Source organism: Sciurus carolinensis, chromosome 2, assembly GCF_902686445.1.
Source record: "Sciurus carolinensis chromosome 2, mSciCar1.2, whole genome shotgun sequence".
NCBI lineage: Eukaryota > Metazoa > Chordata > Mammalia > Rodentia > Sciuridae > Sciurus > Sciurus carolinensis.
The window spans coordinates 68,375,519-68,398,242 of record NC_062214.1 but is presented as its reverse complement, the minus strand read 5'-3'; the positions used below and the strand labels follow the sequence as shown (position 1 = coordinate 68,398,242).

The window sequence follows — 22,724 nt, the reverse complement described above, 5'->3', positions numbered from 1 at the left end:
TACTACAGAGAAGAGGCAAGGGAGAGATGAAGAAAGGAAGCAGAGTCTCCTTCTGATCCCAGAAGGGTTTATTTAGTTAATTAAATGCCTGAAGGAGAGACAAAAATGAAACTGGTTTTGGCCAAAGCACGTTTGCTAAAAAAGTTGTAAATATCAGAATTAGCGTTGATGAGCTGCCAATATACTATAAAACAAATAAAGAAAGGAAATATTACCATAAAAGCTCAACAAATGACAGATATTAAATACAAAAACAACTTAAAAGACTAACTTCTGATTGCATATTAAATAATCAACATAGCAATCTGCTACAAGGGTTCAGTGATGGATAACTTTAGGTGTTAACCTGACTCGATTAAAAAAAAAAAAACAAAGCCAGCTAGCTGGGAAAGCATTATTTCTGGTGCCACTGCACCCGCCACCTCCACCCCCCGGTTCTGGGGACTGAACTCAGGACCTCACACATGCTAGTCAGGTGCTCTACCACTGAGTTACATTCCAGCTCCCTTTTTATTTTATTTTGAGACAGGGTCTCGCTTTTGACCCTCCTGCCTCTGCCTCTTGAGTAACTGGATTACAGGGGTGTACCACCCTGCCCAGCTGCATCATTTCTTGATGTGTCTGTGAGGGGGCTTCTGGAGGAGACTGGTGTTTGAGTTGGTGGGTTAAGTAGGGGAAGATCCCATCTCAATGTGGGAAGGGGCCCAGACAACATAAAAGCAAGTGAAATTGACTTTCTTCCTCTCTCCTGGAGCTGGAATGCTCTTCTCCTGCCCTTGGATACCAGAACTCCATCTTCTCTAACCACTGAACTGCAGAACTTACAGCAATGGTCCCTTGGACTCTTTGGCCATCAGACTTGACCTGAGCCAATTTATCAGCATCCTAAGGTCTCCAGCTTGCAGGTGGCCTGTAGTGGAAATTCTTAGCACTCGTGATCACATGAGTCAGTTCCTCTGACAAATCCCCTCTCATGCATCCATGCTACAAGTTCTCTCTCGCTGAAGAACCCTGTCTAAACCAGGCACAATCGAGATCAGACTCTGTGGGTGAACAGTCCGGAAGCTGAGCTGGGATCAGGTGGTAACACCCTCTTGGCAACTCCTTTCGATATGTACAAAGCACCTTTTCAACTGACCCTGACTGTAACCCTTTAAAAAGTTGGTACACTTTTCAAAAACAGAACCTCAGAGAGGTGACCCCTTCAAAAGCCACAGGATCAGGATTGCCAATTGGATGTCTGATGCTTGATCTGGTTCCCTTTTTATGGTGTCCCTATGTTCACATGATCATGGAAAAGCTGACAGAGCAATTCAAAGGCACTCGGAGAGAAAACCAAGGCAGCGCAGTCATGATAAAATACAAAGGACTGCGACCCCAAAATGCTGCTGCTGAATCTTTGTGTTACAACACAGGACAAAATAGGTAAAAGAAACATGGAAATTCAAGAAAAGCATTAGCAGAATGTAAGAGATGAAATACACCAAGAAAAAAATAGAGAAGTTATAAAGTACACTTTAAAATAGCAATGGGAGATCAACCAAGGGTAAGGACAAGAGAAAGACTTCTGTTTCACATAGTCAGGGAGCTTTCTTATTGATTAATAGATTCTGAGAACAAAGGAAAAGCAAATGAAAAAGGCAGGCTTCCTACACACCTTATCCCTTGTCATATGTATTTTTTGCCCAGAAAAAGGCCAGGTAAAAGCAGAAACCAACCATGAAAGGAAAACAAATGTGCCCAATTGTTTGGACATTAAACATACTCTAAAAAAAAAAATGCTTGAGAGGGAGAGGAAAAACAAGCACACAAGAGATACATTTTCAGAACAATGAAAGCCTCACAATTAATGGATAAGAGAGGGCACGACTCTGATCACAGTAAAAAACTAGTAAAAGTGAAACAGTAAACTTGCCTCTTCCACTTAGAACAGAAAGTTAAAAGAAAGAAGGAAAATGAAAATAATCAGACTAAGAATAGAAAGACCAAAATGTAGTAAAAGCAATGAAGTTGATACATATAATCAATTCTAGGGTGTTGGAAAAAATAATGAAATTGTCAAAACTCATTTCATAATAAACAAAGTATCATTAAACTTAGGCTCTCTCTCTCTATTATATATATATATATGTATATGTGTGTATAGGTATATGTATACTTAATTTATAAAAGCTATATGAAAGTGATACACATATTTTTAAGGAATAAAACATGTGCTATTGATGGAAAAAATAATAAAATAAATGAAAATAGTGAAAATGACACTAAAACAAGTGATGTGAAATCTGTATTTACATTAAGAGAGATTTTGCCCCCAGCTAGAGCTAAAAAACCAGCTGGCTATGCTGAAAGGCAAATTTTACTCACAAAAATAAAGATTCTCAAAAAGAAGAAAAATAATGTACGAGATAAACAACGAAAATAACTAAAGAATCACCCCCAAAGGCTCTTAATCCAATATAAATTGTTTTCAATCAAATCTTTCAAAGAACAAACAGTCCCTATGTTACACAAATGGTTCCTTAATGCAGGACCCACTTTGTTTTATGAGTCAAAACTAGTAATTTTGCAAGGGCCATTAAAATTCCAGTTCAGTTACATGTATGTACATGGATGCAAAAAAATGTAATAAAATCTTTTTAAACAGAATACAATAGACCAAACTCAAATATTTCAGTGTGGAGGTCAAATAGGGTCTCTACCAACAAAACAGCATGGTGGCAACTTAGGGGAACCCATGGCACCATCTAGCACAGGAAGGGACACATCGTATTCCACCTTTAATCATTGGAATAGCGAAAGGAATTTAGGAAAATGTATCACTTTGTCTTCACTAAAATTCTTTAAAGCAGGTAAAGAGAGGGGGTTTCTCCCTAAAACTAACGTCTTACTTGTTTTTTTTCTGTAGCATTTCAGTCATTCCTTTTAAAAATAGAAAACTTACAAGAAATTGTTTGTCATCCATTCCAACTTAGGAATTTTGCTAATAGCTATTTGAAAGAGAGAAAAGCAAAAATAAAAACACTGGGTGCAGTTAACTAAGCCACTGAACTAGCTAGTAAGAGAATCCTCAGTTTCCTCAACTTTTAAATAAGAACAACACTTTTACCTCACAGGAATGTATAAAAGATTAGTTAAGAATATTTGGCAAAGTACTATTAAATCTATGATGTTCTAGATAAATAGAAAGGAGTTTAATGCACATATAAAATTTCAGTCATCTGTTTATCCATCCATCCATCCATCCATCCATCCATCCAACAATCTATCCATCCATCCAATCATCCATCCATCCAACCATCCATCCATCCAACCATCCATCCATCATCCATCCATGCAACACCCAACCCCCATCCACACATGCAACCATCTATTAAATCTGTTCCAGGCCCTGCACTGTGGGGCACACACAGGGTGAGCAAAAGTGGCCAAGGTCCCTATTTCCAAGAAGCATTCCAGTCAAGTGGAGGAATGGACATATAACAAGAATGCCACCCAAACACACAACCCCAAACTTTGGTAAGTGCTATGAAAAGCAAAAACAAAAACAAACCAAACAAACAAAAAACCAGACAGGAAACTCTAAGCTATGTAAGGGGGTATGTGACCAGGCTGTGGGTTAAGGAAGACCTTCCTGAGGGTGCTGTGTGGGGTTAAGACTGGGATTTGCAGGGTGTACCTGGGTCAAGGAACCGTGTAGAGTGCTGAGGAGGCAGGTATAATGTTTCCTGGTTTGGAAGGGTCCACCTGCTGGTATAGCATTAGACAGTATTGTCTCTCCCCTGCTATTGGACATTTTGCGCCCCGCCCCAAATATTCTTATAAATGCAGGCTTTCATCAGGTTTGTGGTTGTGTCCTAAAGGTATCTTTCAGAAAAGAAATACCAAACTCAGAGCAGCTTACTGGGGGAGAAAAAAATCCTGTATAGGGTTTATCAGGTGATGCCCATTACTTACGCACACATGGGACCAATTTACAGTGCCAGGATCGTGATACTGATGTGCCAATTACTCCACAACCCTGCCAAATGTCTTATTCAGCATTTCTATTTACTTTCGCTAGTTTAATAGGAGTGACAATATTTTCAAATTGTTTTAATCTGAATTTCTGTAATTGCCAGGAAGGTTGCATATGCCATGCCATGATTTGCTGTCTGTGTCTTCTGATGTGTAAATTAACTGCTATGTTACTCAACTTCTTATTCAAAGGAATCTGTGAGCAAAGCAACTGCTAAGGTGTGGAGATGGCCTGGCCTGGCTGCTGCGGAGACCCAGGCATTTGGTGGGGTATCCATAAACATTGACTGAACTAAATCCAATAATCAACTGATGTATCACTATATCAATGATCTATTTTGATTTAGTTTTTGTCAGCTTTTTTTCCTCAAATATTTTCTGTTGACTTTAAAATTTTTTTTTTCTCTTTTGAGACAGGGTCTCACTATGTTGCTCAGCTCGGTCTTAAACTCACAGGCTCAAGAGATCCTTCTGCCTCATCCTTCCAAGTGGCTGGGACTTTAGGTGTGCACCATTATGCCCAGCTTATTACCTTTCTTTTTAAAAATATTTCTTTTAAAAATATAATTTAGTATATTTAGTATATTTACTATTTAAACACATTCATATTATTTCTGATTACATATCTTTATATTTGGAAATACATCTTTAAAATTTGGAAATATAATAATCTCCCTTTTATAATATCTATATCTATGTATAGATACATAAGATAGAGATATGATGATGATTAGTCTAAATCTCTGGGTTAATATCCAACCGCTCCAATAACATTTGATAATATTTCTTACTTTTACTCATTTTCTTATGATGTGTTTTAGTTAGTCATATAAGTTCAAATAATAGCTTTTCCATTTCTTCTTGACTATTTTATTAATCACTTTCTCTGTTTTTAACTAAACATGAGTTGTATGTAATTGCTGCTTTGTATTATGACTTAAAATCTAGGACAAGATAAATGCCTACTTGAAAGATCCATTATCTGGAAACTAGAGAAAATAGACACATGCAGAATATAGTTGTCTCTTTTATCCATGGCAGATGTATTCCAAGACTCCCAGAAGATGTCTAAAACTGAATAGTCTCAAACCTATTTATAAATTTTTTCCTACACATACATACCTATGATACAACTTTAAGTTACAACTTAGGCACAGTAAGAGATCAACAACACAAACTTATAATACAATAGAACAATTATAACAAATACTATAATAAAAATTATGTGAATGCTCTTGCTCTCTCTCAAAATACATTTTTGCATATCTGAATGGCCAGCATCACTATTCTTATGCTTTGGAACGACTATGAAGTAAAATAAGATTTACTTGAACACAAGAACTGTGATATCCTGATAATTAATCTGATCACTCAGTCAGTTACTAAGTAATTGACAGTCAGGTATCATATACAGCATGGATACACTGGTTGAGGGATTGTACATCCCAAGTGGGATGGAGAGTGGAACAGTGTGAGATTTCATCACAATGCTCAGAATGATATACAATTTAAAACTTATAAATGTATTTCTGGAATTTTCCATTTAACATTTTGAACCCAAGTTGACTACTAGCAACTAAAACTGCGGAAAGTGAAAAGCAGAGATAGTAAGGGACTACTGTAATGGGTTGAGTTCCTCACAGGGCAAAAGAAAGAATTGATGGAAAGATGCCTGGAACAGTCCTGAATTTGCTTTCATGATTTTCAGAGGGCAGCTGAAGGCTTTCTCCTCCTCTCATAAAAGTAGGTGGTGAAAAGCCAAGACATGGGGACCCAGAGTCTGTTCCCCAGCATTGCCTCTTACCCATGGGAGCCTCGCTGGTCCACAGACTTAAATCTGGGGATGCCAAATCCCACCTCTGCCACGTGAAACAGCACCACCAGCTGTGAGTGGGATGTGAGAAATCAAGATGGAGGCACGGGGTGTGGAAATACTCTTGAAAGCACAAAAGTCTTGAATAAAATGCTTTGTACCACATATGAGGCCTCACTTAAGACAAGAGTGCCTCCTAGAGGCCTTAAGTGTCTCTCAGGAAAGGCTGTCAGCACATGGCCATCAGGCACACGCAGTCCCCACTCGGCTGACGACATCGGCATCTTCCACAGGCCTCAATAAAGGCAGAGAGGCCTCCTTTGCTACTTCCCTCCCTCTGTGAGCATCCTGCAAATGCAAATTCCAGATGCACTGGATCACACAGATGAAGGGCCTTCTTCAGCATGGTAGGAGTGCAGCCGGGATGGTTGTGCTCGGGCACCGACACAGGGACACATATGGTGGTTCACCCAGAACTTTTCAACTACACAAGCCAGAGCAAATCCAAAAAAGTAATAATAAAAATAACAATTATAAACACCCCTTTAAATTTAGGTTATTTGCCAGATTTGAAAGAGGAAATTAACAATTTCCTCACTGGGTTGTTTCAAAATTAATTCTGGCTCTCGTTTTTTTCCGACATTTAAAAGAGCCCCAGCAACTCCAACTGCTGAACAGGGATGGATAGCGTGGTTATTCTAGGACCTGGTTAAGCCTTTCCTGGCATTTCTGTGTTTTCCTTCTCCTCTCTGGGTGTAAAGCAATAAGTTATTTTTCATGGCAACACAGAGAAACACTGACAGAATGTTCACCATGAACACAGGCCGTCTTATTAGACATGCAGGCAAGAGCTTGGCAGCTCTAAGAGGACCACTGAGGAGCCAGGGAAATGGCTTTGCCAGGTCCAGCTTGGCTTTACTTTTGTTCTTTTAAAAGTATATTGGAGCAGACCAGACCATGTAGTCTGGCTTCTGGAACCTGGTTACCCAAACACCAACAAAACCCAACGAGCCAGACATTGGCCGTGGAAAAGAGATGTGTGTTTCTCTGCAACCCGCCTGTTGCCAATGGAGGTGGATTCTGGCAGCCTGAGAACCAGGCAGTGCTGGACCTAGAACATGCAGGGAGGTTGTCACTGCTACTGGACCTGCTATGGCTTCCATAAAGGCAGCAGTGACATTAAAAAATACCCACTAGCCAGTGGGGGAGGCAGCGCACAAACACCACACAAAACAAAATGTCACTGTGTGGCACCTCCCCCCACCATTACCTGCTCCACCAGCCCTGGAGGCAACTCATGTCACGTGTACCCTGGTGGGATTATTACTTCAGGTCAGTGCCGTGGATGCTGGTGAAGTCGAGGGAGCTTTTAGGCCAGGTATCATGTCAGCAAAGCACTATTCTAATGCCTACCATTAGTAATTAAATATTCTGAACCAAAAATGTCAGCTGAATCCCATGGGATAGCTGGAAAGGCAGGAAAGCTTACCTCTGGCTCCTGAGTCATTGTTCCTTTCTGGATCTCTCCGGGCTATCCCCTCCCTCCTCTCTCCCACCAGCAGCACAGAGGGAACGTGCTCTTGCAGGGTACAGGCTGAGGGGCAGCCAGACACACCTACTCCAAGGAGCTGGCCTTTGAAATTCACTCGAATCATAAAAATAACACCTGCTTTGGGGAAGCCCAAGGAATCCTTATGACTCAGGCTGCGCTGAAATTTCATTTCCTCTTCTGATTCGACCCAGAAAAGTCAAGGAGAAGAAAAGCAACATTGTCTTTTCTTTGTCTCCTCACTGGCAAATGCAACCACCACTTCCGTGCTCTTTGCCAACCTCCACACACATGGTGGGAGTCACCCTGCAGGACAGATCACAGGCAGAGATGCCGATGTTTCTGCTTTTAACCTCATGCCAAGAAAATCAAAACCACAGCTCTCAACCTCTGGTGCATGTGGGAATCACCTGGGGAATTTCTTAAACTTCCGATGCTGGGTTCCATCTTAGCTATACGGATTCAATCAGTGAAGGGTGTGGCCTGAGCATTGAGCACTTTAAAACTCCCAGGCATTTTGATGTGCAGAAAAGTGAGAGTCACTGGTCTACATGGAATCTGGGGAGTACATTTCAGGAATTGGAAAAGGGCGGACGGCTCTGCATTCAGGAGACACAGGATCTGGTCTGGTCATCAACCTTGTCTAGTATTCGTTGTCCTTGGAAAAGTAATGTAAATCTTAATACCTCAATATTTTCATCTGCAAAATACACTATATTCCCTGTGATTCTCACTGAGGTACAGTGGGGACCAAATATGATGATAAAGGGCTGTGGAAAAACACCAGTTACTTTGTAAATGCAAAGGTTAGATGATCATTATTTGTTTTTGCATCATGAGGCTAATAATAATAATAATAACCAGTGAACACTGATTAATATTGAGCATTTACTATGTGCCAGGCCCAGTGCTAAATGCACAGTTTGCCTGCCACAGTGAATAGAATTCTCTCTGTTTTATAACTGAGAAGACCAACCAAGGCACAGAAGGGTAACAAGTGCAGAAAACAGAATGTTAGTATTTTTAGAAATGAGGAAATTGGCAAGAATAATGGAAGGGTGAAAAATATATATAAATATGATGAGTGCTAGGTTGTATCAATGGTAGAATGCTTGCCTAGTATGTGCAAGTCTTGGGTTCCATTCTCAGCACCAATTAAAAAAAAAAAGATGGAAAGAGTAAACCAATATGGCAGATCTCATACAAATGTGAAGTGAGTGGGGTCTTCTTTCAAGAGACACACATTCAGATAGGATAAAAACTGAACACAAATAAAAAAATGAAAATAAATGTTTGGGAAAGCTTATTCAAAGTTGACACATAGAAAAAGAGGGCAATATGGCCGTGGGAAAAGTAGTACTTAGTTTGTAGGACAGAGGCACCAGTAGGAATAAAGCAGTTATTTGATAAAATGAAAATCAATATCTATGGGTGAAAAGTCACAAACCAGGTATGTGAAACAGACCTTAGAAAAATATAGAAGAATGAGAAAAAAATTAGTAGAGGTGGTAGAAAATATACATGAGTGTATGTATATGTATATACATTTGAACATATACAGTTATGCCTGCATAAACGTATAGATCTCTATAACTGTATTTTAGATATTTTTTAAAAAATATTTCATTTTAGTTGTAGATGAACACAATATCTTTATTTTATTTTTATGTGGTGCTGAGGATCGAACCCAGGGCCTCATGCATGCCAAGCAAGCACTCTACCACTGAACCATAACCCCAGCCCCTATATTTTAGATTTTGATATAGCACTGATAAGGGTTTGAGTAATAATATGACCCCCAAGGCAAACTTAGAGAAAAAAAGAGAAATAAATAAATATTCAACTCAAGAAATCTGAAAAAAGAATTATAGCCATAAAGAATAGAAACATTTGATCATATTCTTAAATCTTTGTTATAAAAATATAATAAACAAAGAAAAAATAATATGCTGGGAAAAATACTGGCAACATATAGGATCAACAAAGGCTTAAGATCCCTAATATAGGAAAGACTTTCCAAAGTGAAAAGGAAAAGATAAAGATCCTTAGAAAAATAATCAACGACCATTATTAATAGGCAGCTTACATAAAATACGAATAGCTTGTGAAGATCTGAAAAAAATATTCAGTGTGAGTATTAATAATTGAAACACTTAATAGATATCATTTCACCCAGCAGGTTGATGGGAACTAAAAGGCTCTGGGATATCAAATGTTGGCAAGGAATGGGGATAGAGAGTCCCAGATATTGCTGGTGAAAGTGCAAATGACCACCATGTTTTAGGGCTGTGATTCCAAAGCAGTACATTTTTAGAACTCTGATCTACATAAGCAAATATACTCATCAAATCAGGCTATATCCTACAAGGCCCAAACCAGGAATACTCCAAATGTGAACCCATAAGAGGGGCTGAGTGCACTAAGCTACACTGACTCTACAGATCTAAGGCATGTACGTATTTATAAGAATGGTTTGCAGTCAACCTCAATTGATCTAGAAAGAAGCTGTGAAAGAGTAATAAATTTTAAGGAATCAAGTTGACAATGACATAAATAACACAACATTATTTTTGTAATTAACATAGAAAACTAAACTCAGCCCTTGATAGGTTTATAATGCTTTTATGGCTTTCCATAGGGAAAGGTGTGAAGAGATCCTTACCAGATTGCTAAATTATTTACTTCAAAGAAGGAAGGGTCGTAATTTTTATGACTCCTCTCCTTTGTTTTCACTTGTTACAACGAACACATGCAACTTATGTATTTTAAAAATTTAACAAAGGAAATGTAAAAAACAGTAAAAAATTATGGTCTATTTAACCAATTTGGGGGAAAATGCCCCCACCAAAATAAAAAGTCCTTGAGAAAAAAGTACATGAAGCCAGGTTTGGGATCCCACTCCACAGGCAGCGAGTACTCACTGGTTTTCCTGGACAACTGCTGGGCAAGGCACTTGCTTCCATGAAATACTTCCTGAGGAGATGTTTGCTGGGGTCAGGACTGTCCAGTAAGATGTAGGAACAGAAGAAAGCCCCATGCCTAAGCAGGAATATGGCAATGTCTTCATTCCCTAATGGGACAAAACAGAAAGCAAAGGGCATTCCGACATGGATGGGGCCACTGTTGTCCAAAATGGCAGACTCCACCGTTCTGGGTGGAAGATGAGCAGTTCTTAGGCTGGGTGAGCTTCTCCATTACCTCCCATCGAGGTAATAGAGATGCATCGAGTTCCTGGTACTGAGAGAATTTCTGCAAGACTTTGCCCTTTGGAGTGCCTCATACGAGGGTGACATTTGGCACAGTGGGTCCCCCTCACTGAAATCCCCTGACAAGGGAGTGTGAGGGTAGGTGGAGGGAAGGAGGGTGCAGATTGTTTGAAAAAGAAACAGATCAGGAAGTTGTTCCCACAGAGGCGACTGGGGAATCTGGGGCAGGGGTGAAGACACAGTCCCACATCTGGAACAGGGACAGTTTTCAGGGCGGGACCCACCTGACTTGATGGCTGCGTAGAGGGGCAAGCGGACGATGACAGGGAACTCGTTCTTCCTCACCGCGTAGCTCTCTGGGTCGGCCCCGTGTGTCAGCACCAGGAGCTTCACCACCCCCAGGTGCCCTCGCTGGCAAGCCAGGGCCAGCATCCAGTTCAGCAGCCGCTGGGGGCTGCAGGGACCTGGTGAGAGGCGACAGGACAGAGTGAAAGTGGCACTGAAGGGTACTGGCTGCACCCATGCTTGACCCCTAATGAACTTGAGCTGTTCTGTGTCTAGCTGAAAGTTGCTTTTGTTGGGTGGATAGTGTTTTCTGGAATTGTCCATCTGGGTTGTGTGTGATGTTTCCCCACATCATTATAAATCCACCTGCTGGTCAAATGATGCCAAGTGAAGAAAAGCAGGATTCACGACAACCCAGTGTGATCTTAACCAAATTATAAAAACGTATATTTGGAAATTAAGAATAGAATGAACTTCTTCAGTATTGTGGTTTTCTCTCTGGGTAGCAGATTCTGAACATTCTCTGGACCTTCGAACTCGTCCCAACCTTGACTTTGCCCCTAGGGTAGCATTATAAACAAGAATTAAGCTTTGGGGAAAGCCAGTTTAGGGTTAAACTATTTTAGCCATGCCATTTTGAACAAATTTCTTAACCTCTACCTGCCTCAGTTTACCCATCAGTAAAATGGGTATAATAACACCCATTCTCTGAAACTTAATGTGAGAATTATATAGCATAATGCATGTAAAGTGCCTGAATCAATAAATCTAATTCATTATGTTGTGTTATCACATCATTAGAGTACTAACACTACTCTGCTCTTTCAAATTTTGTTTTATATATATATATATATGAAATAATAATTTATAAAAAAAGTCTTGACAAAAACAAGTTAGATCTAATTCAACAGGCTAAATGATTTAGAATTATTTCCTAAAAGAACTGCCTACCTAATTCCAGGATGAAATAACTTTAGCACATTGAATGAACAAAGGCAGTGTGGTCTGAAGAATGACAACATCTTCAAGTTCAAAATAGCACAGTATCATCTGGACCTAGTTCCTACGGAGAAATGACCTCATCTTTCCAACTGCATCATGATATTTTCTGTTTCAGAGGTGTAAAGTTCTTAAAGGTCAAAGTGTCCCCAGGCATGGAGAAGGCAACCTTCCTCTCCATGATTGAACACTGGCCAGGAAATGGAGATGAGGATGGCAGGAATCAGAACTTATCACACAAGGCATCTGGCAGAGTGTTTTAGCTGGTGCTAAATAATTGTCCCTTCTTCTCTTGCTAACTAGAATAAATGATTCAAGACATATTGTCAGAAAACCAGCGCTCCTCAATTCATTTCCTGCAAGGATATCTAAGTAAGACAGTAATTGCGATGCTAACTTCTGTTGAGATGTAGATGGTCAATCTCAGGTGGCAGATGCTATATTTCAAAAGACGAGGAAACCAAACCTCTGAGAGAATTTGTTGAATTTGGGAATTTGTTGAAGGTCCTGGAGTTGATAAAAGGGCAGAGCCAAGACTTGAATTCTGCTTTGTAAAAAACTGCAGGGTGCTCTCTTAACCACATGAAACCCCTACCTGTGTTCTCTGAGTCCTAACTGCCAAACGCAGAGAGAGCCTGGTTTTGGTCTCCATCCTTCCTCCTCCCTGACCGCTAGAAACCAGGAACTACAGTATGACATGCTTCAAAGGATCCTCTCATCACCCCTACCCTCAGACTCTCCCTTGCCTCTAGATACCTCTTGTCTTCTGGTCCTACTTAACTGCTGACCGTGGCTGCCTTCCTCCTCTAGTTTGGGAATTCCCACAAAGCACACACTGTCAACTTCCTTTCTATCTCAATTTTCCCTGCTTGACCAGGAGCTATTAAAGAACTAGAATAACTTTAAAAAAAATCTCCATGGCTCTCAAGTTCCAAAGCGTGCTCAGTACTTGGCAAATATTCAATAAATATTAGCTGAAAGATTAGGTGATGGAATCAGTTGGTGTAGATTCTTTGGGGGCTAGAACAGAGCTGATCTTGGGGATCCCTGACAAGAGGGCCACCTTTTGGTGGACCAGGTTCCTCCCTTCCCTCCTTTGTACTGCCTCCCCTAGTCTGCTTCTTACAAGTCCTAAGACTGTTCGAGTCCTGTCTATAACCTTATTTGTCCTCCAGACACATGAAGCAGGCACCAGCTTGGAAGTATCTCTGAGCACAGATGTATCTAAAAGCATACAGTTTGACACCTCCAAACAGGACTGCTACATGATGTGTAGGGCCCAGTGCAAAATGAAATAAATAGGACCCTTTGATTAAAATTTATGAAAAATTTCAAGAAGACAACCACAGGGTATTAAACCAATCATGGGGCCCTTCTAGTGCACAAAGCCAGGCCTGCTCCCAGACAAAATCCCAACTTTCAAAGACCATTGCAAGGGTCTGCCTCAGTCTATAGCTGTGGTGATGCCAGCCAGAACTTGCCCAAAATTACTGAGCCAAGGTCACCATGGGAAATTATAGGAGACCAGGACACCCTGAGTTTACCAAAGGGAAAATCACAAATGCAACACAGCATGGTACATGCACACAACGGATTCAGTCACTGAAGGAGCTATGAAGTTATGAAAAGACACAGAGGAATCTTAGGTGCGTATCACTAGGTGAAATAAACTGATCTGAAAGGCTGTCTACTGTTATTCCAATCCTGTGACACTTTAGAAATCCAGTGGTTTGGGAGGCTGAGGTAGGAGGATTGCAAGTTCAAAGCCAGCCTCAGCAACTTTGTGAGGCACTAAGCAACTTAACGGTACCCTGTCTCAAAATAAAATATAAAAAATGGTTGGGGATATGGCTCAGTGAAATGTCCCTGGGTTCAATCCCTGGTACAAAAATTAAAAACTAAATAAACAAATAAACCAGTGGTTTTCAAGGGTTGCAGGGAATGAATAGGGGGAGGAACAAATGAAGAACAGGGGATATTTGGGGCAGTGAAACTATTCTCTGTGATATAGTAATGGCAGACAGATGTCATTATTTGTAAAAATTCATAGTCTATGAATAAACCCTAGTATTGCTATGGACTAAATGATAATGTTTTGATATTGGATTATTAATTGTAACAAATGTAGCAGACTGATATAAAATGGGGAAATTGTGTAGGGGGAGATATGGAAACTTGTACTTTCTTTTTTTTTTGAATATATTTTTTAGTTGTAGATAGACACAATACCTTTATTCTATCCATTCACTTCTATGTGGTGCTGAGGATCCAATCCAAGACCTCACATGTGCTCAACCACTGAGCTACAACCCCAGCCCTGAAAACCTGTGCTTTCTTATCAATTTTTCTGTAATCCTAAGGCTGCTCTAAAAAGATAGCCCATTAATAAAAGAAAAGCTTTATTGTTCTATATTCTTTATTATTTCCCCATGAGTTAATGGGAGTGAGACATGGGATTGGTGCTGTGGTTGGCAGGCAGTTTTCACTTAGATTGTCAGTTGGATGCCTCAGACTTACTGATCTCCTTTTTGGTAAAAGCATGAAGAGATGAGAATTTCTGGTTGAAACTTAAGAGGGTCCCCTGAGAGGTGGTAAGGAGCTCACATGCTGTGATTTACCTGCTAAGGACTCCAGCAGTTCATGTACAACTTCAGTGTGCCCAAAGTGTGCTGCCATCACAGCGGGGTTGTCATCGGTGGGTTCCGTTGGCAGCTCCACCTGTTTCTCAGAGAGTAGATACCGGACCATCTCCAGATCCCCATGGGCCGCTGAGATGCTCAGGAGTTGACCCTGGTCAAAACAGAATAGTGCTTCAGCGAGACCAGCTCTGTTTGGAACTGCCAAGTGAATCTGCTTTAAATGTTTCACCAAGGTCATGGGCAAGACTGGTGCTTCTCTGCCCGGGGTTGACAACACCTGCCACAAGCTGCCGTGCAGGGCTTGAAACGTAGCTGTTGGAAGTGAGATGTGGAGGAGAGTGGAAGCTCACCTGGGACTTCAAAAACCTAGTACAAGAAGGTAAACCAGCTCATCAATAATTTTATGTTGATCACACATTGAAATAAAGATTTTTAATCTACACATAGATGTTCCTTGACTTATGATGGTTTATGCTCCCCATAAACTTGTTGTAAGTTGAAAATACACAGAACACATTTAACCTACCAAACACCCTAGCCTAGCAATGCAGCACAATGTAGAGTGCCAGCTGTTTCCCTGCTTGACCCTGTAGCCTACAGGGAGCTGTGGCTCACCACTGCTGCCCAACATCACAAGAGGATGGACCCACATATCGCTAACCTGAGAAAAGAGAAAAATTCAAAATTCCAGTACTGAATGCATACGATCTTCACACCATTGCAAAGTCCAAAACTCACTGTCAGCCTTTGAAATTTGGAGACTGCTGGTATTCAGGCAAAATGAAATAATGGTATTAACATTTCTTCTGTTTCCCTTTACTTCCTCAATGTGACTTAGGAAATTTGTTCATGCATTTGTGGCTCACATTCTATTTCTACTGGACAGCACTGTTCCTGTTCAAGGTAGGAATGTGCATAAGAGAACCACCAACAAGCACGTGTTGCTTGCTGAATGGTTTAGAAAATAAGTGTCTTGGGGTTGGGGATGTAGCTCAGTAGTACAGCACTTGCCTTGCAGACGGGAGACTCAGTTTGATCCCCAGCACTGTACAAAGGAAAGAAAAGAAGTAGTGTTTTGGAGTTCATGTTAGGATGAGATGGGCAGAAATGGGCAAAGGGAACCCAGGAAAGGGAAATGATATTTGTCAAGCTCTGACCACATTCCAGATGCAGTGCTGAGTACTTCACACAGTCACTTCACATTCCAGATGTAGCACTGAGTACTTCATATAATCACTTTGATCCTCTTACCAATCATGCAACCCATATTTCCATCTTGTAGAGGAGGAAGTGAAAGCTTATCCATGGTCAAGGTTTGTCATCAGATCACCCTCTGCACCCAAAATTGAATTGGAGTCTCTGCAGCTCCAAAGCCCATGTTCCCCCCATTCCATCCAAGACTTCCTGGAAAAGTGTGATTTGGAGGCAGGTTCAGGTTCTGTAAGTGGAATGAATGAGCTGCAATGGAGATGACAAATGGGATGAGGGACACTTTCAGGGATGGAATTATTTGGAGGACAGTAGAGAGTTATGTATTTGATATGACCAGAAGAGAAAACCCTATTGCCTGCTGCTCTGCCCAGGGTGGGGCCGGTTAGCCCTGCCATTCCAGGAAAGCACTTGCATTATGGAGAAAAACCACGGTGATTGATTAAACGACTAATACAACTAACAGCCGTCTAGACTCCAGTCGGTCATAGACTTAAAAGCTCCATCCTCAAGAGGTGGTAGGAGAGCTCACAGAGCCAGTCCAAGGTCAAGAGGAACCCAGAGGGTGGGAGGAGCTGGAGCTGATTTTTTGGCTGGAGACAGCTCAGAGGCTCTGGAGTATGTATTTATTTTAATTTAGTAAAAAATAAAAAATAGAGGACTTTCTATAGCTCTACCAACCAACCTCTGTCTGCAAAGGAAAGTGCTCTCACAAGTCTTCCAGAACATGTTTATCCATACACCCTCACAGGTAGTCTCTACAAAACCAAATGTTCTTTTTACCTAACTCATTATAACTTTTTATCCATTTACTACATACCTAGAAGAGTTAAAAAAAAATTGGAAGTGCTCAGTTTCATGAACTCTCACTTGATCACATTCATGTGACTGGCCCCAGACCAAGGAGCAGAATACTGCCCCGAGCCCAGAAGCGCCACTGTGTAAGCTTCCTGTCACTGCCCTAACAGGAGGAATCACTCTCCTGACTTCCCACACCAAAGGTTCGTTTTTGCCAGTTTTCAAATGCTATAAAAATGGAGTTAAATTTTACTTGTTCTTATTTTTTTAAATTTTTTCACTGTGAAATAACTGGAGATTCACAGGATGTTGCAAAAATAGTATGAGAGGATCTGATTATCCTTCATCTGGTTTTCCCCAATGGTAACATCTTACCATTATCAAAACTGGCAAGTCCGTGTTAGTAAGATATGTGTATACAAAGCTGTCATTGTGTCACGCAAGTAGACCTGTGTCACCACCAAATACAGACATGGAACTTTCCTTCACCACGGGAATCTCCCTCATGCTACCCCTTTCAAGTCTCAACCACTCTCCTTTCTACACTCTGAGTTCCAGGCAACCACTAATCTCTCTTCCATCTCTGTCATTTTGTGGAATTACAAAGTGGAACCGTATAGAACACGACAAGGAGACTGGCTTTCCTTCTATTCCACATAGTGCCCTTGAGACCCACTGGGTTGCTGTATATTTCCCTAAGTGTCTTTATATTGATCAGTAGTGCTCTCTGGTATGTTTAACCCCTCACCAGCTGAGAGTTTTTGATTACATCTAGTTTGTGACTATTACAAATAAAGCTGGAACTGTTCATGCTCATTTTTGTGGGTACTTAGTTTCATTTCTCCAGAATAAAAGTTCAGATCAATTGCTGGCTCATAATGTAAATGTGTTTTTAGTTTTTTAATATGCTACTAAGCCATTTCCAGAGTGTCTTCACCATTTGACATTCTCACCAGCAATGTACAAGACAGTTTCTTTGTATTCGGATCAGAATTTGTTTTTTTCACTATTTATTATTTTAGTCATTACAAATGGGTTCACAGTGATTGATCACTATGGTCTTAATTTGCATTTCTTTAATGGCTAACCATGTTGAACAGCTTTTCATGTGCTTATTTGCTCCCTATATATCCTCTTCAGACAAACATTTCTTCATGAATTCATTCATTTCCTAACCGCATTGTTTGCTTTTCATTGTTAAAGTTTTTAGAGTTCTTTATAACTTCTAGATATGAGACCTTTGTCATGTGTATAGTTAACAAATATTTTCTCCCTGTCTACAGCTTGTCCTTTTAACCTCATAACAGAGAATTTTTCACAGCAAAAGTTTCTAATTTTGAATCACCTGATTTATCAACTTTTTCTTTTATGGATTGTTTCATTCAGACTTTCTATGTATACCATCCTTGGCAAATAGGGGACAGTTTTATTGTTTTCCTCTCAGATTTATTTCATTTCCTTGTCTTATTGCACTGGCGAGGATTTCCAGTAGTACATTGAATAGTGCCTTATTGAATATAATTATAACTTCTTGCATGGAACTTCCAGTACTGTACTGAGAGTGGACATTCTTGCCTTGATCTTAATCTTAGGGGGAAAGAGACCTTTCACCATTGCTGTGGTTTGAATGTGGTTTGTCCCTTTCAGAACTCCTATAGACACTTGCTTGCCATTGTGATGGTACTGGGAGGTTGTGCCTTCAAGAGGTGATGAGGTCATTAAGAGGGACTGATGCCTTTATCAAGTGAGTGGATTTGTTCTTAGAAGTCCACATTGTTATTAGGTGAGCCTGCCTCTTGTGTTTTGTCTCCTCCACATGCATTCAATTGCTTTTTGCTTTTCTGTCATGTTGTGATACAGCTCAAGGATCTTGTTAGACTCCTGACCATGAGACAAAAACCTCTATTTCTTATAATTACACAGTCTTGGGTATTTTGTTAATAGCAATAGAACATAGACTAAGACCATGGTGAGGTATGATGTTAGTTGTATTTTGTAGATTTTAGAGATTTCTTTTAGATTGAGAAAGTTCCCTTTTGTTCCATATTTTCTGAGAGTTTTTAAGTCATGAATGGGTACTGAATTTTTCAAATGCCTTTTCTGCATCAATTGATGTGGGAAAGCAAATTTTCTTCTTTAATCTATTAATATGGAGGATTACACTGATTGATTATTAAATACAGAAATTGGTCTCATATCTCTGGAATAAACCTCCTTTGGTCATGGTGTATATAATTCTTTTCATTTGCTGCTGAATTTTTGAATCTATATTCATGATGGAGATTGGTCTTTCCTTTTTTTCCCTCTTTTATACTGTTTTTGTCTAGTTTGGGGGTTGGGATAATATTGGTTTCATAGAAATGTTGGAAAGTATTCCTTCCTATTTTCTGGAAGAGACTGAAGAATTCTGCAGTGAAACCATCTGGATCTATAGATTTATTTTTTAGGAGGTTTAAAATTACAAATTGAATTTCCTTAATGGTTAAAGAATTATTCAAATTATGTGTTTCATATTGAATGAGTTGTGGTAGTGTCTACTGTTGAAAGATTTGTACATTTTATCTAAGTTGCCAAATTTATGTGCATAGAGTTGTTCATAGTGTTCCTCTGTTATCCTTCCAATGCTTCCAGGATCTGTAGTCATATTCTCTGTTTCCTTCCTTATATTGGTGATTGTCTCTTTTCTCTTGTATTTTCATTTTCATTCAGTTAATTTTTTTAAAAAAAATTTCCTTTGAAACTTTCTCTTTGACCCATGGATTATTTTAAAGTGTGTGGTTAGTTTCTAGTCATTGGAGATCTTCCCATTATCTTTTTGTTATTGATTTCTCTTTTGATTCCATTGAAATTAGAGAACACATTCTGTATGATTTCAATTACTTTAAATTTGTTGAGGTTTGTTTCATAGCCAAGGTTACTGGTTTATCTTGATATATGATCTGTGGACATTTGAAAAGAATATGTATCTACTGCTATTGGATGGAATGTTTTATAAATGTCAGTTAGATTCTGTTGGTTGATAGTGTTATTCTGTATTCTTGATGATTTTTCTGTTTAATTCCTCTATCAATAGTTGAGAGAGGGTGTCAAAATCTCTAACCTGTGGGCTGGGGTTGTGGCTCAGTGGTAGAGTGCTTGCCTAGCATGTGTGAGGAACTGGGTTCAGTTCTCAGTACCACATATAAATAAATGAATAAAATAAAGGTATATCAACATCTAAAAATATTTTTTAAAAAACCCATCTAACCTCTAATCACAATTGTGGACTTATTTAGTTCTACTTTCAGTTATATCAGCTTTTGTTTCATAATTTTGGTATCTCGGTCATTTGGTGCATATGCACTTAAGATTGCTATGTTTTCTTGGCAGATCAAGACCTTTATCACTATGTAATAACCCTCTGTGCTTATGGTAAGTATTTTTTTGCTTTGATATTGACTTTTCTGATAATACTATAGCCCCTCTTACTTTCTTTTGATTAATGTTTTCATAATAACATTGTGAAATCTTTTCCCATCCATTTTCTTTCAACCTACATATATCATTGTATTTAAAATGTTTTTTTTATAAATAGTATACAGTTGCATATGTTTTTATATCTGCTCTGCTAAACTCTGTCTTTAAGTTCATGTATTTTGACCACTCATGTTTAATATAATATTTAGATGTTAAGATTTAAGTCTGCTGCATTATTTTGCTTGCTTATTTGTTTTTTGTTTGCTCTCTGCTTCATTTTTGTTTTCATTTTCCTATCTTCCTGTGAATTCCTTAAATTTTTTTGAATTTCATTTCGATAAATCTATAGTGTTTTGAGTATATCTCTCTGCATAGTTTTTTTTAGTAGTTGTACACATTACATGTTATATTATACACATAATACATAAACACAGACACATTATATATAGAGAAATAACTTATTAAAATCTACTGTTTTCAGCATTTTACCATTTTGAGTGGAGTATAAAATCCTTACCTCTGTGTATCACTTTACCTGCCTTCATTTATAAAAGAATTCTCTTGTCTTAAACATTTTCTTTCCATATATTAAGAACTATATTAGGCAATGTTATTATTTTTGTTTCAATTTTCAAACAATTTAAAAGAACAATTTAAAGATGAGAAAGAAAATTTATTTTATTTACCCATATTTTTGCTATTTCCATATTCCTTCTTTCTGGGAACAGCTTCCTCTTTTTGTAATTTTCTCTCGGTCTACAAAATTTCCTTTGGACATTCATTTAGGGTAGAGCTTCTGGAAATTAATCCTCTTAGTTTTCCATAATTCCAGAATGTCTATTTTCCCTTCCTTCCTGAAGGCTGTTCTCTGATATATGGCATTCTGGGTTGACCTTTTTTTCTTTCAGCACTTGAAAAATGTGCTGCTTTCTTCTAGTCTTTTGGTTCCTGATGAGAAATTCACTGTCATTTGAAATGTTTTTTTCCCCCACAGTCAATATTTCTCTCTGGCTGCTTCCCAGATTTTTGCTTGTTTTGTTTTCTTTTGTTTTCATAAGTTTGACTATAATATGCTTGGAATGAATTTCACTGGATTTATTCTGTTTGGGATTCATTCAGCCTCTTAATTATTTTCTTTTGGCAATTTTTTCAGAAGTTTTCAGTAATTTGAGTCCTGCCTTCTTTATACTCTCCTTCTTGGATTTTGATGACATGAATATTAGCTATCCAGTTAAAATACTCAAGTGTCTATCAGGATCTGCTCATTTGTTTTCAGTCTATTTTTCTCCCTATTTCCAGACTGGGTAATTTCCATTGTTCTACCTTCAAAGTTTACCAATTCTTTCCTTTATCCTCTCTATTCTAGAATTGAGACCATCTATTTTTTTAAACTTCAGCTATAATATTTTTAAGTTCTAAAATTTCCATTTAGTTCTACTGGTATCTTCATTTCTTTGCCAAAATTTCTCTTTTCTGTGATTTTCTATTTTTTCACTTATGTGTGCTCATACTTTGGAAGCATTTTTATGATGTCTGCTTTAGAATTTTTGTCAGATATTTCTAAGTTCTGAGTCATCTTGCTGTTGGTGTATGTTTGTTGTCTTTTTTCATTGAGTTTGAGATTTTTCCATTTCCTCGTATGAATTTTTTTGTCTTTTTTTTTTTTTTTTAATTAGAACCAGGGAATTTGGGACGATATATTTTAAGACTCTGAATCTTAAGTCTTGAGTATAGATTCTACTAGTCACTCTGGTGGGTCAACAGGAGTGCCACTTCATTACTAGAAACGGTTAACACCCAGGGGGAGGGACTGCTTGTTATTGGGACTTGGGGTTCATCATTAGGCTTGCTACGATTCCTTGCTGTCTGGAAGGAGGAGTGTTTCCTTACTAACAGGTAAGTCAGGAGATGGAAGTGCATGGTCTCCTCTGGTAGGAGAGATTTGTTACCAACTGGAGGGGATCAATATCCCAGTTCCTTCTCAGTCACTCTGGAGGTAGGGAAGTTGGGAAAGGTTGTTACAGACTGGCAAAGGTGAAAGTCTAGGCTGTCCACCTGGCCCCTGGGGCTGGGGCTGCAGGCATTCCTGTGGTGTGTAGGTTGGCCGTTGCCTATAAATTTTCTGCTTGTCCCTTGCCTGGTTATTTAGCTCAAGACAGCAAGTTTTCCTTGAGAATTTTTTGCCTGTATGTGTTTGTGTTTCTGGGTTACCAGCTTCTGCAGTATCCTGATATGCATGAGGTAAAAAGAAAACCTCTAAGTTCATTATTTTGTTTTGTTGGAGTGCTACATGGTTTCCTATGTCCTGGGCATAGTGATGTTTATGAGCCATCTGTTCCTGTGGATAGAGCAGTTAGGCCATGGCCCCGTATAGAAGAGGGGCCCCTTCCAAATACACTGTGAATTCACAATCAGAGGAGTTGCAAATGCCCTCCCCTCAATTCTCAAGCATGTTGTACCTCATGGGTACTTAACTTTCTGAGAACAGCCTAGAAGTTTAAGAATCAAATAATTTCTAACACTTGTTTACTGGAGACATGTTAAGCCTATGTTAATCAAAATAATATAAATAAAACATCCACACAGTTTCCATGATAACTTCCAATTCTTACACCCTACAAGGGCGAGAATGTGGCCCTCTTGAACAGTTGATGGGAGGGTTCATTTGTATAAGGTTTTTGGAAATATGTTTGGCATATGTTCTAAAACTTTAAAAATGCTCATACAGTCTCAATTCCTACCAATCTATGCTA

The 22,724-nt window shown here is 39.1% G+C and overlaps 1 protein-coding gene across 1 annotated transcript in view; it reads right to left on the bottom strand.

The window, feature by feature from the left end:
* The window catches only part of Lrrk1 (leucine rich repeat kinase 1), a 143,404-nt gene that overhangs the window by 63,692 nt on the left and 56,988 nt on the right, over positions 1 to 22,724 (bottom strand). The window contains exons 4-6 of the mRNA XM_047541288.1: positions 14,488 to 14,659; positions 10,870 to 11,049; positions 10,301 to 10,449 (exon numbers count right to left, since the gene is read on the bottom strand). Of these exons, the coding sequence (XP_047397244.1) occupies positions 10,301 to 10,449; positions 10,870 to 11,049; positions 14,488 to 14,659 (501 nt within the window). The remainder of the gene's footprint in view (positions 1 to 10,300; positions 10,450 to 10,869; positions 11,050 to 14,487; positions 14,660 to 22,724) is intronic.